This window comes from Epinephelus fuscoguttatus, linkage group LG24 (assembly GCF_011397635.1).
Source record: "Epinephelus fuscoguttatus linkage group LG24, E.fuscoguttatus.final_Chr_v1".
NCBI classification, from domain to species: domain Eukaryota; kingdom Metazoa; phylum Chordata; class Actinopteri; order Perciformes; family Serranidae; genus Epinephelus; species Epinephelus fuscoguttatus.
Genome location: NC_064775.1, coordinates 4,933,299 through 4,952,072, shown reverse-complemented (window position 1 = coordinate 4,952,072; position 18,774 = coordinate 4,933,299). Strand labels below are relative to the sequence as shown.

Genomic DNA, 18,774 nt, shown 5'->3' with positions numbered 1-18,774 from the left:
TTTGGACAGCCCTCAGCACCCTCAGCACTCCCAGACTTCAAGGAATGCGCCCGCTAAGTCCGCGAGTCTGCAAGTGTGGTGAAGTCTGGACATTTGGGTTCAGCCATTTTGAATTCACTGGGCAGTTTTAGTGTATTTTTGCCACTTACATGGCTCAGACTTTAACAAACTCCTGATCCACTTCTTCTATTAATGTTCCTGGACAACTGAATCGATGGTTTCCTACACGCAGCACAAGTCTGGTTGAACAATAATCACTGCATTGCTCCCATCACATCCTACACTTGCATGCCGGTCACGCATTTCTATTCTGGGTTATCTCCTTGTCATCATATCTCCCAGTTTCTGATCAGCTGGCGTCGAATTCTGTGTGGATTTAGAGGCGAATGCTATTTAAGAGAGGGGGGGGGCAAACAATCGGGCCATCTGTGGTGGGGAGGATGGGGAGAGGATGGCATTTATGATCCTGGCTGTGGGTGGGAAAACGGTCTGCTCCAGAAGAAAGAGTGTGGCGATTGTGCGCTCGGTTTGGGAGAAAGGGCGTCGGTGTCGCGGCGAGTAACAAGAGAACCCTTGTGAGCGGGGTGAGACTGGGCGGCTTGGAGTCTCTGCCAGAGGTCAGAGGGCACGGCCAGTCGCCTACCCTCTCAAACCAGTAACACTTGATGGGTGGTAATGAAGTGCTCAGCCGAGCATTAGAAGATGAGCAGAGACAGAGAGGGGGACAAAGTGTGAGAGGGACTTTTATGAGCACGGGAATTACCCCCTCTTTCACTTCTTCAACAACAGTTTAATCGTTTTAAGCTGCGTTTAAGGCCAATTTACAATTATCCGCCATTAATCCAAATCCTTCCTGTGTGCCTAAAATTAGCTTTTTTTTTACCAGTTAGTGGTGAGCTGGTTGTCGTAGCAATAGCAACAGAGGTTGAAAACACAGTGAGAAAAAACAAGAAGCGAAGCGTAAAGGAAAAATTCACCAAAGTCACTTTTTGGTCATGAGAGTATCCCGAGCAGTTGGGGTGCTCAGGGGCACCTTGATGGTGCCCAGGACGCTAACTGGCACTTCTCCAGCTTCCAGCCCACACTCCATATTTGGCTTGGACGGGGACTTCAACTGGGACCCTCCGGTTTCCACCCAAGTCCCTAAGGACTGATCTACTGCCGCCCCCTCAGTGTTTTTACCAGATTTAAGAGACCTCTGTGGATAATTCAGCTCCCAGTAAAAACCTCCTGAGCAATGAACACTGAAGGAATTTTAAGCAGGAGAAGTTTCAGCTTGTTGTAATCTGCAATCCTCACCACTAGATGGCACTAAATCCTCCACATTGAACCTGTGAAATGCGGACTAGACTAGACTGTTTCATAGCTAGTTAGAAACTCCTTGTCGTCGTGTTTTGGTGTCGTTGGTATTCACACCTGATATGTACTGTAGTGGAGTGCACATGAACCGTACTCAAGAGTAGGACTGTAGTCAGCCAAAGAAAATCTTGGTCGACTAAAGTCGCACATAATCTTCAACTAATCGATTAGTCGTGGGAGAAAAAAAATCTGCACGTTATTTTTACTTCTGTGGTGGTGTGTCTGCGTCACTCTGCAGTTACACCTCCAAAACGCTAGTTGGCGGTGGAGGACTGTGTAAAGTGCTGTGAAGTTTAGTTCAAATCAAACTTTATTTATATAGTTGATTCAAAACACACATTAAACACACATTAAACATGGCTTAATAGAGACAGTTTCAAACTCAAGTACACAAATCAGCTTCACTATAACTCGCAGCATTCACAGACAAACACTTGTCTTTATCTGGACACATTTTCCCCACAAATACAACATGCTAACGTTATTAGCACAAGCCTATGGCATTTTACATTGTATAAATTAGCCTAGTGTCTAGCAATCTTTTTCTCTTCTCATATGAAACCAGGGACAACAGCAACATGTAACAAAGGTGACGGCACATAATGTGGCTCTATTACAGCTCACAAGGTTCACTGACAAAACAACTGTCTTATACTAAACACGTTTTCCAAATAAAGACAACATGCTAACGTAATTAGCGCCAGCCTATGGCATTTTACATTGTATAAATTAGCCTGGCGATGAGTGGAGATTTCCTCTGCTCATATGAAGCCGGACTCCGGGGTTTTTCAGACCTAATTGTATTGCGGAGTTTTGCACAGTGGCAACCGGATCTTTGCTCTCAAACCACAAAAAATGTGCTGACACAACAGTCTCCTTCAGTACATTATTCTATGCTTTCTTTTGATTTTCACATTGGCTAGTCATCCTGTTTAATTTGTCTTCTGATTAAATCGGAACCGTTGAAACAAGTTGTAGGAAGCCTCTGCAAGTAATTGGTTGCTGGCAGACACTCTGTGCCGTGCACTGTAGAGCCGATGCACTCCCGGTTCTGCCGGCCTGAATAGAATATAATGTCTATAGTCTTACTGTTGTGTACAGCCTTATAGACTGAGCTGAGTCATGATGCACGGGTCGACCCGTAACCCGCGGGACCCGCAAATGGACCTGCGGGTCGGGCAGCAGTGATCGTCTGTTAAATCTGTCTGTAAATGATATTTTGACATTATTGGCTATTACTGTCATGGCATCCAAAGGTACTGATGCGTTGAGCAGGTGACAGTCCGCGGCCGTTTTCAAAACACGCTTGTGTCACGCACTCCAAAAGAAACTTGCTGAAACTTTAAACAATAATTTATTGTACAAAACGGGGGAAACAAACGTTGACAAAAACGGTTCCATAATTCATATTAAATTCAAAAGATAACGAAAAAACAGCTAGAAGTTAGAGGGAATAGTGATAAAGTGGTAAAACTTGGCATTGATCCACAGCCTCAGACGGATGCGCTCAAGCGTGCCGTGCGCACAAGCTCAGTTGGTAGGCTGTACTATATTTTCACATTTTTAACAATGCAGTTTAAAAGTTGTGATTTTTATTGATAACCTACATTTACCAACAACAAAAAGACTGCATTTAGCACCAAAAAAAAAAGTTTAAAAAAAGTAAATAAAAAAACGAATATCGAATACCAAATTTTCATAACGAATACCTACCCATAGAAACGAATCTTCGAATATCCGAATATTTGGGTACAGCCCTCGAAAGCTGTTGATGTAGCACTTTTCTCCTCATGAAAGTAACACAGAGATTATTCGACTATTGAAAATTTGGTCGGACGAGAGCATAGCGACCAAATAATCGACTAGTCGACCAGGAAACTACAGCCTTACTCAAGACCACCTTTTCAAGGCACAGGTGTTACACCAGTCAAATGAACTGGACTCTGTGGTCAAGTGTGCTCTGATCCAGGCCCTGGTTGCCCCCTTAGACAGAACCAGGCTATCTGTTTTCCCTTGTTATCAGTCTCTATGCTAAGCTAAGCTATGAATTATCCCATCTAACTTTGCTTAAAACATTTTTTTTGGGCCTGGTGGGGATTCCCGCTGTACAATTATAGTGGAAACACTGCTGCAGAACTCAGTTTGTCCCACACCACAGCGTCTTCTGCTTCTGATTTTGACCATTCTCTTTCAGTCTGTCCCTCGTGAGTCCCCCAACCAATTTTAGAAGGTCCCAAAGAAATAAAGTCTTTAAAATAAAAGCAAAGCATGCACACATTCCACTAGCTGCTTACAGTTGATGGTATCTGTTGCGACTTGCATTTCTCCACTCGGCTCAAATACATTCCTCGCACAGTAACATTTAATTTGGACCGCGGCCAAGAAATGATTTAAAATCTCCAGAAAATGGATGGGAATGAAAAAGAACTCGCCACTGATCCCCCATCAGTCAGCCTTAATTAGCTCTCAGCTCTCAGTTTATTCAAACATGGATTAAGGTCTGACTGAGGAGGCTGCAGATGTCACAGCTGTGTCGCCTCCGTTTGAAGTGTGAACTGATGCCACTCTGCTCCTCAGACGAGTCCAGTTGGTTCGCTCCCAGGAGGGTCAAACTACAGCTGGGGGTGTTAATGGTTGAAGCCACTGGTTTAACTGGCGTGTTCGGCGTCAGAACGACTCTGTTTCTTGACTTATTTTAAAACCGTAGTGGCCTAAATGCCTCAGATTCCTTATAGTGTATCATTAGACAATTTAATTAGCTTTGTTATTGCAGTCTTTGCTTTCCCAAATAAGGCCTGCAGCTTTCAGATGGAGGTAAAGGTCTGGTTGAAGCATACTTTGATAATGGTGTAATGTTCTTTTGCATGCTCACACAGAATTTCATGTTTTTATGTAATTACAGACGAGGAATGAGAAGGGTTTGTGCATACAGATATTTTAGCTTGCAGTGGACTTTGACGTCCTCCTCTAAAAATACCAATAGTGCAGCGCTGATTCAAATCGCAATCCAGAGCTTCGTTTTTACTGTTTTAAATTTTCTATCCCACTTGCATGTTTCTGGCTTTATTCTGTAAAATGACATGCACCTAATGTCAAATAAGTTGCATTTTTGCACTTGAATCTACCCAGTCGGCTCTCAGGTTTAGTCATCACAAGTGTTTGAAAAGGGACTCCTGCCTGCACAGACGTGAAACTGCTAATTTGGAGATTTGGCAGCATGCACTGAGGCCTGAGCTGTTTATATTCTGCACCCTATAAAGGGTCATGCAGCAAAAGAAACCACATCTTTGTCTTTGTTTTCAGTTTTGTTTTTGTGGCCAGCGTGCATGCAAGTATTTACATGCAACTCTGTCTCCTATAAATTACTTGTGTATGCAGCAAATTTTGGAACAGCAAATAGGTTTTGTAAGAAACCCAAGGCAGCGTGTTATCGTATATATTTTATCAACATAAGTGTGCAAAAATCTGTTTGCAGAAGTGTCCCGAACTTTAAAGGGACAGTTCACCCCGAAATCAAAAATACATATTTTTCCTCTTTCCCGTAGAGCCGTTAGTGTGTTGGAGATATCAGCCTACTCTCCAATATAAAGGCCCGGACACACCAAACTGACGAGTGCCTCATTCCCTTATGTCACCGTATCTCGGTCAGAAAGTTGTACATGAACACACCAAAGCAACAGCCAACAAGCATGTGTGTTCGGTGCCTGCGTGAGAGGACAAACCCCTCCACACCAGCAGACGACGGTCGTCTGTAATCATCATTCAGAAAGGGAAACCAGAAGACCGTCTTGATGCTAGTTAGCCAGTTAGCACGTCAACAACACAATCCAGAGTTGAAGGAACAGAGCATATTTACGAGGACGATAGATGCTCACCAACGGCCCAACTTTGACTGATAGCTGATCGTCGGCTTGGTGTGTCAGGGCCGACATGGAACTAGACGGCTTGTGGCGCTCCAAGTATATGTTTGGAGAACTCAGATGTCTTCCCGGGGACCCAAAAACACCATTAACGTTTCGACTGCCGTCACCAGCACAATCCTCTTCTTCATGAATAGATGCACGTAGGCTTGTCACCATACCAGAATTTCAGTAGTCGATACCAATACCAGTGAATTTCCACGATTCTCGATACAGAAATTGAAACTTACTCACCATATCACTCAGGGTATCTGTCTTTTAAGTGTTTCCTCCTTTTTGTCTGGAAACTTCGGAGGCACCGTTTGCACACTGGTTCTTGCGAGTATACATTCTCGGAACCCATTGGCTGTATTCAGCATCTGCCGGCGATACAGCCTCTGGGGGCAGACCCCCGATTTTTTGGCATTCCGGTTTGATTTGGGCGGAGGAGGCGAATTTCCGTTTCTGACTTCCGTTTATATATAAGTAAATATGCTGAGCCATTGCGATGGATTCAGAGTTTGCAGTGACGCCAATTATGTTCCGCCTCGTTAGTTCACCGCATGGTGCATTTAACCTGGCAACAACTGCAGCCGGCTCAAACGTGATTGGTCAATATCACGCGGACTACAAACAGTTTACAACCGGAAACCAGGGCTCTTCCGCTCTTCTTCCGGAGGCAAGATCTCTGGGGTTTGCCTACAGACTCTACATTCACTGAATGACGGGGACCTTGACACTTCAGAGGCACATGATGAATGCTTGCCATGGAAAGAAAGACGCGAGTCAGCCTTCAGTGTCCACGTTCGTATCCTTAAAGAAAAGTCGGGTTTAAACCTGGCCTTACAGTTAAAGGGACGGGCTGGGCCGCTGAGGGCAAAGTTGTATCCGGCACTTACGGTACCGAAATGAAAACAGGTACCAGCGTATTTTTTGCGTGTTGGCATTGACTTGGTACCGAAGTATCGGTTCTCATGACAACCCTAGATGCACGACTTCTTCTGTGCGATGATGCGGTTGGCGGGTGTAGTTAGGTAGAAAGATGAAACTGCTCACAACAAGGTCTGCGGAACAAAGCTTTCTGGGGCCAGTTATGAGACTGACAGGGATGCAAAATGTGGTCTACAGCAGATAATAAAACTCTTTACGTTTCACAGCCTCCAGGGGAGTTTTTTCTTCCCCCTGGGGAGACACTTTGCACTCCTTAACTTCTGGAGGAGTCCATCAGTCCCACAGTGACATTTCAGCCTGTTATAACTGGGATGTCGTGTCCGTGCAGGCTTTTGGGACGGATTCAGTCTATGTGCTTCATTCTGTTAGAGTCCCTCATGGTTCATTTTCCCATGGACATCTGACACGCATTTCCTTCCTCTGCCTCCATCTGTCTGTCTGTCTGTCTGTGGCTCTCTCCACTGGCAGTGTCTTGCCTTTCTTCACACGGTAAAACAGGCTTCGAATTTCCTCGGGTTGAATGTTGGAAAACTCAGACATGGCACTTCAGTAATCCTCTGTAACAGAATACATGAGGTCATTTCTTGTATTTGCCGGTGCCTTCAGGGCTGTGAGACACCGCTGTATGTTGTTCTTCTATACAATGAGTCCTGGAGACAGAAGCAGGGCATGAAGCCATGGGCAGGGTTAACATGATTGTTTCGCAGGCAGCGTTCACATGTTTGGGTGTCATGCCAGATTCCAGTTGTGTTTTACACATATCATGTCAACGTAAATAAAGTGATGTAGTATATTTGTGGCACCAAACATGGCAGTTTGCAGCAGCGTGTGAACCACTCAACCTGGGGTTTTTTTACCAACACGTGGCAGCGTTTCCCGGCAGCGATTGTGGCACTGAACCGAGGTGTTTATGTACCAAACTTGGAGGTTTTTTAGCAGCACGTCACAGCGTTTCCCAGCTGTGTTTGCGGCACCAAACCTGGATGTTTTTTCCCCAGCGGCATTTTTTAATGAACCTGAATGTTTTTACCGACACATTGCTGCATTTCCCAGCAGCATTTATGGCCCTGAACCTGGGTGTTTTTCACAGACACATGGCTGCCTTTGAGCCTCTGAACCTGGGTGTTTTTCCCCAACATATTACGACGTTTACCAGTTGCATTTGTGGCACCAAATCTGTGTTTTTCACTGACACCTTCCAGCAGAGGCATTTGAGGTGGTGAATCTGGGTGTTTCTAGACATACATGGCGGCTTTTCCGAGTTGTTTTTGCCACAGAACCTAGGTGTTTGTCACCAACCTTGGGGTTTTTTCAATTGACACATGGTGTTTTAGCCACCGATGTGGCTGTTGTTGGGTTTTTTTTTGGAGTACCAGCGCAGTGTTTCCAGCAGCATTTAAGCCACCAAACTCAGGTGTTTTTTTACTGACACATTCCGACATTTCCAAGTGCATTGGAGGCCTGAACCTTTTGCTGACCTGTCCCTGCTTTTCTAGCAGCTTTTGGAACACCAGACGTAGGTGTTTTGAGCCAAAACAAGGTCCTTTCCAAACCATAACCAAGTGGTTTTTCTTCCTCAATCTAACCACAACTTAACCACAGCGTTGCTGAGAATTCTGTGGTTTGCACAAACATACGAAAACATACAATATATGCTGAGTAATTTGTTAACATATATTACAAAAATACTGTGATTTATTTCCTTTTTTCAACTGCAAATTATGTGTCCAAAGAAAAACTTGCTTGCTGTAAATTGTGTCTAGTGGTTTGGCGCCGGACCATCGTGGTGAAGAGAGTTCACCCAAAAGGCAAAGCTTTTGATTTACTGGTCCATCTACGTCCCAACCCTCACCTATGGTCATGAGCTCCGGGTAGTGACTGAAAGAATGAGATCGCGGATACAAGCAGCCGAAATGAGTTTCCTCTGTGGGGTGTCTGGGCTCAGCCTTAGAGATGAGGAGTGAGGAGTTAGGGTGAGGAGCTCGGACATCTGGAGGGAGCTCGGAGTAGAGCCGCTGCTCCTTTGCGTCTAAAGGGGTCAGTTGAGGTGGTTCGGGCATCTGATAAGGATACTTCCTGGGCGCCTCCTGTTAGAGGTGCACGTCCCACTGGTAGGAGGCCCCGGGGCACATTATTGCTGTGTTATTTTTGTCAGCATTAACTGCTGGACTAATGGAAATAGAGATGCTCTGTCTATTTATTTTATTTCTAAGGCCTAAATGGGTGAAAAATATCCAAAAATGAAGTGGAAAAACTGCCTGAAAATCCCAGTTCGCCTCCTGTTAATCATCTCACTTGCTTTGAATTTTGGTTCACCGGACAAACACGAGACTGAGATTGCGATTCTGATAAAGAAATGATGTAACTGTATGAAAGAATAGTTTGCAGTCACTGTTCTTGTTCATGGGAGCCTTAACTGGCCTGTTTAGTGGGAGAGCTGTGGTTGGACAGGACAGCTTCCAGATGTGAATGTGCACGTGTGGAGTGAAACAGGATCCGGCTTGTGAGACAAAATTCACATGCTGCTGCAGAAAAGGAAGTTTCCTTATTGTCATTTATCATTATCAAAAATATCTACATTCATCATTCGACCCACCTGATTTGTGCAACAGCTGCAGCAGCTGTGTCGCCGTGAGATGAGCCAATAGCAGGTGCCCTCAGTGGGAAGTCGACCACCCGCCCAGCTGGCGTGCCCTGCTCCGGCTCCGTCCCTCAGGATGCAGGCTTAGCTGTAGCTGCTGTGCAGGACAGCGTTCATTCAACAAGGCCTGTGCATATTAAGTGTTTGTGTGTGTGTGTGTGTGTGTGTGTGTGAGAACATGTGTTTAGGATTACTTCCTGCCAGGGTTGGATTGGCGAGTGCAGATGTGCAGATGGTTATGAGCTGGTTGTCCTGTTGATAACCTTCCCTGGCAGAGTGTTGGTCGGTGTAATGTGATTCTCTGAGCAGGTGGAGAGGTTTGTAAAAGACTCCTGAGTGAGTTTGCAGACACACTTAACAGCCAAAATATCATTATCTTGCTGAAACCCAAATTTGATTGATTTGTAAATGAGCTCTCTATGTCATTCAGAGCGGTAAAATAGCAGTTCTGATTAGCTCTGATCAGATCGACTGACTCAGACTCCACAAACTGCTGCTGAGGAAAAAAGAACTCCGAGTTCCACTTGCGATGCGTTCATGGACCTGCAAAGCCACCAAATTTAGAGAGAGGACACAGAATGACAACAAAGACCACATAGATTCTGCTTCTGTTAGAAACACTGGCACTGTTCAAGATGTTAGCACCGTTAGCTGCCGGCTCAGCCACCTCCATGTTGAGAGCCGTGTGCAGACAACCTCAATCAGACTCGAAATCACTGTTTTTCTTCTTTGAGTTAGTCGCTAATGGCTACTAGCTGCTTTTTAAATCTCCCGTTAGTGGGTCACACACATAACACGCCTTCAAAACATCACGCCCGTCATATCCTGCAGGCTCACACTTTTTACACAGATACTCACTCCCCTCATTCTGTGATCGTACCTTTTAAACAAAACCGCAAAATAACGGTACGACATTTCTGTCTTGAACAGGCAATGTAAAGGGGTCGTATTCAGCTCCCTTAAATCAAATGTGACGATGAAAAAATGTTATTCAGTCATGCATTTTGAAGAATGACTTTATTATTTTTTCGTCTCACTTAAAGGCTGAAAATGTATGTGCACTAATTTTTGAAAATCAGTGACTTATTTAGATAATTTTTCAGGAAGAAAATGCCGTACACTTTCAGGATTTACCACTTTTATTTTCCACGTCATTGCTAATTTAATACATTTGGCTTTTCTACTGTTTGTCACTATTTTCTGGCATTTTTTTGGACCAAGAGATTTTTTTAATGGAGAAAATATACAGATATTTGTTATTTCAAAAACACACAGAGTCACAGTTAAGTTTCTAATTCTATTTTTCAGCAAAGTTTTGCAACAAAATTATCTCATTTCCTGTTTTATGTTTTACTGGTGCCATAATTAAAGTTTCTACCACCATTATGAATTGTTCTTTTTGCAGTTAAACTCAAGCTGGTCTCTGTCAGAGTTACAGCTTCCCTCTCTTTCCGTGACTGTGCCCTTAACAAGCTGTATGTAATACTTTCACATCATTCATAAACCTTGGGAAACCCCCACGACCTCTGACCTCTGTGACCCTTTAATGCACACTTTGTGCTTTTTGGTCATGAATCAGGGATGACAGGCCGCCCTCAGGAGATCACTGGGTGGAAGTGTCCGCCGGGCCAAAAGCCTTTCTCCCTTGTGATGCCGATTATGAGAATGTAATCCGTTGGTCTCTTGGGCTGTTTGAATCTATGGGAACTGAAACATCAGCAGTTTTTCCATTAATTTAACCCCACAGTCTCACAGACACTGCGGAATAAAAGTAGGATCTGGAATCCAGCTTTAGTTAGTCAATCTGTGGATGTTTGATTTCAGTTGTATGGAAATCACTGACTGGGTGTTTTCAGTTAGACCAGGGGGGTAAATGTGGTTTGATGTTTGTTGTCCCAGAGGAACTTGTCATGGTTGGGTTGTGTCAATGACTCATTTAAAGCTGGAGTAGGCAGTTTAATTTTTGCGTCATTGGGCAGAAATCCCCTCATTGCCTTTGATTACATTCTAATTCAAGTGGTCTGAGAGAAAACGAGACTCCTGCACCTCCTCTTAGCTCTGTTTTCTAGCTTTAGAAAATCCAGCTTGTGATGAGAGACTTTGGCCAATCAGAGGTTGTTTTCAGAAAGAAGGCGTTCCTATTGGCTGTTCTACGAATGCATACATGTCTCTTAAGTGAAAGCCCGATTCAGTGGCCGAGAATTCGGCAGAAGAAACTGCTAATCCAACATCGGCAACAGCTGCCGACACTGCAGAGCAACCCCCAAAAAGGAAGACAAAGTTTCAGAGGTGGGGAGGAAATGTTGCTAACAGTTTAGCCTTCTGCTAACTGGAGCGAAAGGCTAACAGCTGCAGCTTCACGTTTATGTAGCTAACGTTAGCTATAGCCTTGAGTCACACTGTGCGTTCCAACACCCATACTACTATATGCCCGAAATAAATTGAGTATGTTCAAATACATAGTGCGAAGGAATTTTGTTGTGTGACAGTTCGGCAAATGGCATTTTGTCTCATCTCCATGGTAACAGATCTTAAAACAAGGTCAGGGCGTAGTCTTATGAGGATGTTCCGAATGTTTGCATACTGCATACAAGAGTACCTACTTTATAAGGGCAACCGCAGTATCGACTAAAAGTAAAAAGTGACCACAGGATCAGCGAACTTTCTGTTGCTGCCATTACACAGGTAAGACCCAGCGTCGGGGGTTTTGCGCTGATTGAATTCAAGCAGCTATAGCCGTCGACAGAAGGTCTGTCTCCTGAGCTGACTGTATGAAGTGCCTAATCGTCTGGTGGGAGGGGCTTAGGACCGAGAGGGAAAAGCTGCATGAGGACGATGTGTTTTCAAATTCTGCTGTTTTCTTCTTCGCCTACCCCACCTTTAAAGCAGTTTCCCACCTTGTCGAGCTTCCTGCAGATAAAACACATTGCATCCTAACAAGTTTTAACACATCCTAACCTTTATCTTGTCTGAAATCTGTAGAAGGATCCTTAAATCAAAAGAAACAACTTCATTTAACATCACAAGGGAGCACAATAATAACTCCTGGAGATCTCCCAAATGTTTCCTCTGAAACACTAAAACATTAACAGTTTTCCTTTCCAAAGAACTTGTGATTTGTTGATCATTTCTGTGCTTCAAACTGACTCCTGTCTCTGGAACTCATGCTGCTTTCAAGTGCACTTTGTCGCTCGTACTATGAACTTTTTGAACACATTTGAGTGCTGTTGTTGTGGATATTGAAAGTCTTTTTTGGTGGCTGTTGAAATCTCTTCAAAAAATACTTTCCTCGGTTATATTGTAGATGTTTTAATCATCTTTGCCTCTGTTTCCAGCTGCACTTGAAGGCACAGCTCCTGACTCTAAATCTTGATTTCTTGCAGAGGAGAGCGGCGTCTCTTTGCTCCAGCTAATCGGAGACCCTCCACCGAATGAGATCAGCAGGGTCTACGGGCCGAGGGGGGAGACCGCCTACACCTTCACCCCTGCAGCGGTGTCAGGCCAGCCGGCTGTGGCCCATGTCCCCAACCCTTTCCACCGCCATTTCTCCCTCCTCTTCCACGTGAAGCCCTCCACTCCCGCCGCCTCCGTCCTCTTCTCCATCACCGACGGGCACCAGAAGTTCATGTACATCGGCGTGAAGCTGAGCGCAGTGCAGTCCGGCCGCCAGAAGGTGCAGTTCTTCTACACGGAGCCCGACTCCGAGGCTTCATACGAGGCGGCTAGCTTCGTCGTGCCGAGCATGGTGGACACGTGGAGTCGCTTCTCGCTGTCTGTCTTCGACGAGCAGGTGACTTTCTACCAGGGCTGCGACTCGGAGCCGCAGGTGGTGAAGTTTGAGCGGTCGCCGGATCCCATGGAGCTGGACCCGGGGGCGGGGATCTTTGTGGGCCAGGCAGGAGGAGCTGACACCGACAAGTTCCAGGTAATGTTTGAATACCAAATGACAAAGAGCTGCCCACGACTAAGAGTTTTCCTAGTTGACAAATAGTCGTTTTTTCTGTCTGCTGTGCAACTTAACGTGCATCTGGTGGACAGTATGATCACTTTCCTTCGCAGACTATACACAATCAATATTTCAGAGATATTTAACACACACTTGACGCAGCGTTTGGAACAAGAAGTCCATTTTCGGGCCGTAAACTCCAGGGTGCCAGCAGAGGAAATGCTCAAGTGCTGAAGAGATGTTTGCTCATCACGTCGCTGACAGAAATGAATGAGAAACAGCAGTGAATCCTCCAAATGTCACCCACGGGACCTGGAGAAGTCAGAGTAATACACTGTGTGCTAAAGAGCAGGTGTGTGTGAGTGTGTGACCTCTTCAGCGGGTCAGATCCCCTTTTAATACGTCCCTGTGGCACCTCTCGGCAGGTTTGTGTCTGGGTCACAGGCAACAGGAAGGGCAGACTTAACCCGTCGTCACTCTTGTGAATCTATGAGTTGACCTCCCTTTTACGCTCTGACCTCTGACCTTTCAGCTTGCGGCCGCTCAGTGACCACATGTGACGGTCACATGGCCTCGGGAGTCATGACAACAACTCCTTTTCTGCCACAATCAACCAAAATATTACTTTTTTTGCTAAAGGATTTAAGATTCGAAGACAGAGTGGCAAACGCAGCTGATACAATATTCTGCTTTGCGTGACTCATTTCTCTCGTGTTTTCCATCTCTGTGGAGATTTCAGAGGAAGCTAATATCCCGAATGGTTGCAAACAATGAGTCACGGACGGTGAAATAAAATGCATTTACTGTGTGTGTGTGTGTGTGTTTTTAGGGTGAGATTGCAGATCTGAGGGTGGTGGGAAACCCTCGGGCAGCTGAGCGCCTGTGTGACGACGAGGACGACTCAGACGCTGTGAGTATTTGTTTGATATTCCAGTCGAATTATCTGAACGCTTTTGTGTGTGACGTCTTTCTGTTTTCGTCTCGCAGGCCTCTGGTGACTTTGGCAGCGGCGAAGGCGACAGGAGACAATCAGGACACTCTGGACACACTGTGAAGGTGGGTTATTCTATGTGAAAAATGAAATGAATATAGAGGTGTTGCAGTTATATCAATCGCTTCAGGGCCAGACTCCATTGAGAAAAACGGTGATTGAACATCTCTGAACACGAGAGCTGCCGGGCCACCGCGGCCTTGATTAGTGAGTTGTTGTGTTGTTGCGGTGTTTCAAACGGTCAGTTCGGCTTTATCGAAATCACACAATAACACAAACCAACTAACTAATCGAGGCGGCGGTGGACCAGCAGCTCCTGTGTTCCCCAAGCTAAAATAGCTGTTTTTCTCAATGGAGTCTGGTGGTTTTGTTGTCGTTAAACACGGCCCTGCGATGGCAGCCGCCTCTGCGCTCTTCACAGCCATTGGACAAGAGCCACATTTTCGGAGAGCGCTCGTCCTGCAGTGGTTTGACTTTTTAAACCCTTGAACTCGAGTAAATTGGTGCGATGTCTTTACTTAAACCATGTTCTAAGAATATGATCGACTGCTGCAAAAATCTTGGTGCGAAATGCAGCAATCTAGATGAAAAGTTTGTGTTTCTAAATACTGTGTCAGAGTCTCAAGAATCAAACTGATGGATTAAGTGAATGAAATGCTGAATATTAGCGGCGTCTGTGCAGAAATAACATCCCATAACGGGGTGTTAAATCTGCAGATATATGAATTATTGTGTTGTTTTCCAGACCACACCTGCCTCCTTCCGGCCAGTCCCTGAACCCCCTCTGATTCCCTCACATGGAACCACCGTCAAAGAAACAGGTAAAAGCTCAGTGGAATCACTCACGACGGCGAATCCTCAGTGTGTTGCTGCCAAGACGAGCGTCACGCTGCGGAAAAGTGCAGTGGAAGTTTTTAATCATGCGGCAGCCGCTGCCAACAACACGTCCTGTCGAATCACTGTGCTTTTATCTTGAAATATGTGCACAAGGATGCCTGTCTGGGCCTGAGAGCGTCGGGGGATTTGCTGCAGGGTTTCAGCATGTGGGTGAGATTTGAAACTCTGTAGCTCCCCCCGGTGGACGGTTAAAGAAGTGACGCATGTTTGGTTTATTGTTGAGCATTGTGAGGAGAAAGTTTTGGCTTTAAAATTGCCTTTAATGAGAAGATAAAGACATGACAGTATCCCAAAGGTTTCTACTTCTATCACCACGCACAGCAATTTCACACAGACATTCCCCGCTCTGCATGCCGACACTTGCAGCCTTTAAAGTCGTGTTTGTGTTGACTTTAGATATCAGGCTCGCGCAGCCGTCAGTGGACATCAGCCGACACGGATCACCAGGCCCAAGAGGTGGGTCGCTGGGTGCGAAAGGATTGGGTCGCGCCTGGCAGAGGAAGTGCAGATTAAGATTAGGATTACGTCCTAATCAACATATAGAATGATCGCGGGGCGTCTCCAGCTGCTGTGGTGCCTCATTACGCTGGAGCTGGGAGCATGTTGGTGGAGGGTGCCTTTGCAATCTGTGCTTGATGAAAATGAGTTCCTCAGTGCAGGCAGTGAACTTCACTGAAGACAGTCTTATGAAGAGAGGGGAGACTTATGAGTTATGCAGCAGTGCCCTCTGCAGGACAGAACAGATGACTACACTGCTTGCACTGACCTGAATGTGTCCACTAGGTGGTGCTAGAGCTTTGTTTCAGTGCAGACTTGCTTGGGCTTTGCTGCTTTTTATGTGCTTTCTTATTGTAATTGTTGATGTGTGACTCTTCTTTTGCATCTTGGTGGTGGTGTTGATGACTTTGATCATCACTGGATCAGTGTGACCTGATTTATGCACAGTCAGAGTAAATATGATGCTTCAGGAGCGTCTTGGTAGGCGAGTAGTTTCAGCACATTAATGCAGTGTCCCAGGTTTGATTCCATATAGTCATATCCCTCTCTATCCTCTGTTCCTGGTCTACTCTGACATTTAACAACTAAAAACCTAGGAGATAAAAAAAAAAAAAAGGTGCTTGAATTCAGTTTTTTTTTTAAATGTATTTCTTCCTGTAAGAAAAAAAAAATAAAATTTAGTATTTTTTTTTTTCTTGTAAGATTTAGGACAAAAATGCCACAAAATCATTTTTTAAGTTTCATTTAAGTTTCTTAAATTCAGTATTTCTTAAAAAAAATATATATATATTTCTTCCTTTAAAAAAAAACATGATTCAATTTAGTATATTTTTTCTTTTAAGATTTTTTTTTTTTAATTTATCATATTTGGAAAAAAAGCGTAAATTCAGTAATTTTTCTCTTTTTTTCTTTTTTCATACATCATTTTTTTGCTTTTAAGATTAGAGACAAAAATGCCCCCAAAAAAGATGCTTAAGTGTTTTAAATTCAGTATTTTTCTTCTTGTAAAAGAAAACAAAAGATAATTAAATTAAGTATCACTTTTTTTCTTTTAAGATTTAAGACAAAAATGCCTTTTTTTTTTTTTTAAAAAAAAAGCTTAAATTCAGTATTTTTTTCTTCTTGTAAAGGAAAACAATAAAACAGTTAATTAAGGATAACTTTTTTCTTTTAAGATTTGAGACAAAAATGCCAACAAATAAAATCTTGAAAAAGAAAGCGACACTTAAATTAAGCATTGTAAATTCAGCGTCTTTTTTTCACCCTTTATTTTCTTCTTTTTAATGGTAAAATGATGCTTATATTTAGTATTAAGCCTTATTGCTATTTTTTAATTATTAAAAGTTATAAATAGCCTCACAAACATAAAATTTAAGATAAAAACATACAGTGCATGTCATATTTTACAATAAAGATGACTTTTATTTTGTTTTGTGTTTTGTTTCTTACATTTTATTTTTGTTCCGCCAACTTAATTTCTATCTAAAAGCTCATATAATGATATACAATTTCAAGTGTGTACAGTTTCAATATTTGTAATCTTGTACAATTATTTTTTTAAGTTTTATTTCAGTATTTTTTACTTGTACTAATGTTACGTGGTACGACGTGTCTGAATTCAGGATGTCATAAAAAAAATTTAAATTCTAAATAGTGAATATCCTTTGACGTTCCAAACTTGTGAATTAGTGAAATATTTATAAAATTATTAGTGTGTTTAAATATTATTTTTGCTTCAGGTGCATAAGACGTCTGGTCAGTGTGCTTTTGTTTTGAGCATGTCTTTGCAAGTGGAGCTGGGTTCCGTCTTCTGCAGGATGTTCTAGTGCTCGGATATAAAACTATGTTCTTCCTTTAACGTACTTTCTGTGACACCTCGTCCAGGTCCCGGCGGTGCGAAAGGGGAGAAAGGTGACAGAGGAGTGAAAGGATCGAAGGGGGACATCGGCCCCGCAGGACCGAAGGGAGACTCAGGCTCCAGCTCGGGCTCCTCTGGCTCCTCCTCTCAGGGCGGAGAGCGAGGACAGAAGGTAGAAACATCACTCTGTGTGTCTCTGTGCGTCTGTAACTGTGTCATCAGCTGCATTAAAAATACTTAATGTTCGTCTTTGTTCTTTATTGCAGGGAGAAAAAGGTGCAAAGGTGAGTTCACCACAATCGGCCTGATGGGGGCGCTATAGGTAAAGGTCAACTTTGAACAGTTGTAACTCCGACACGGCAAGTCGGATTGAAAAATACTTTAAAAAAGATTATCTTATGTACAGTATCTTTTTTTTCTTTTAAAAGACAGAAAGATGATTAAATAAGCATATTTTTGAGACAAAAAAAAGAAATACACAAAAAAGATTATCTTAAATTCAGTATTTTTTTCTTCTTTCAAAAGTAAAAAATAGATGATTAAATAAGTATCTTTTTTGTTTAAAGATCTGAGACAAAAATACAAAAAATACTTTAAAAAACATTATCTTAAATTCAGTATTTTTTTATTTTTATTTTAAAAGACAAATAGATGATTAAATAAGTATATTTCTTTAAAGATTTGAGGCAAAAAAACAAAAAATACTTTTAAAAAGATTATCTTAAATTCAGTATTTTTTTCTTTTAAAAGTAAAAAATAGATGATTAAATTAGCGTATTGTTTCTTTAAGATTTGAGACAAATGCAAAAAAAACCTTTAAATAAAGATTATCTTAAATTCAGTATTTTTTTCTTTTATCTTCTTTTAAAAAAGGATTAAATTATAAATGTAAGACAAAAATTAAATTAAGTATCTTAAATTCTTTATTTTTTTTCTTTTAAAAGAAAAAGATTTAATTCAGTATTTTTGTAAGATTATATTTTCCGCCATTTTGAATTTTCTGATCCATACATTTTTGACATTTCCTTCTAAACCGTTGGTCCGATTTCTACCAAATTTTCTGTGGATCACAACTCGACCATACTTATCAAAAGTTAACAAAAGCTTGTTGGTATGTCATTGGGTTTGGAATACTGACCAGCGAACTTCAAAAGGGGCTTGACCCAGCACATAAATAGACATAACTCCATAACTGTTGGGCTAATCATCATGAAACTTGCAGGGTATGTATAAATGCGTATGTGAAACCTATCCTGAAAGTTTCATGCAAAACGACCACTAAGGGGGCGCTAGAAATTCAAAAGAAATGGGCGAGGCACAACACAAATTAGACTATAAAGTGTGAAAAATTATTTTGAAATTGCTCAACAGGGGGCGCCACCAGTTCTTAACAAGTGAATTGACCTGGTGCTAAATTTGTCCCAACATCACACTTTCCTTCCGTCTCCTCAGGGTAACTCTGGCTTCGGATACTCCGGCAATAAAGGGGAGCGTGGGCCTCCGGGCCCTCCAGGGCCTCCAGGGCCTGCCGGACCTGCAGCCGAGGTGGTTCGACTCGGGGACGGCTCTGTTGTGCAGCAGGTGTCTGGACCGCCGGGACCACCAGGGGCAGAGGGACCCGCAGGACCCCGAGGAGGAGATGGAGAGCCTGTGAGTATTGGGAGGCTCGATTTACACACGTGTGAGGTGTTTTATTACGATGAACTTCACCTCAACAATTGTTCTTTATCCTTC

At 43.2% G+C, this 18,774-nt stretch overlaps 1 protein-coding gene across 5 annotated transcripts in view; it reads left to right on the top strand.

The window, feature by feature from the left end:
• LOC125884749 (collagen alpha-1(XVIII) chain-like) overlaps positions 1 to 18,774 on the top strand; it is a 64,603-nt gene that overhangs the window by 29,243 nt on the left and 16,586 nt on the right. For all 5 annotated transcript variants that reach the window (XM_049569910.1, XM_049569909.1, XM_049569906.1 and 2 more), the window contains 7 exons: positions 12,234 to 12,775; positions 13,626 to 13,706; positions 13,784 to 13,852; positions 14,533 to 14,608; positions 17,067 to 17,212; positions 17,307 to 17,324; positions 18,493 to 18,690. In XM_049569910.1, the coding sequence (XP_049425867.1) occupies positions 12,234 to 12,775; positions 13,626 to 13,706; positions 13,784 to 13,852; positions 14,533 to 14,608; positions 17,067 to 17,212; positions 17,307 to 17,324; positions 18,493 to 18,690 (1,130 nt within the window). The remainder of the gene's footprint in view (positions 1 to 12,233; positions 12,776 to 13,625; positions 13,707 to 13,783; positions 13,853 to 14,532; positions 14,609 to 17,066; positions 17,213 to 17,306; positions 17,325 to 18,492; positions 18,691 to 18,774) is intronic.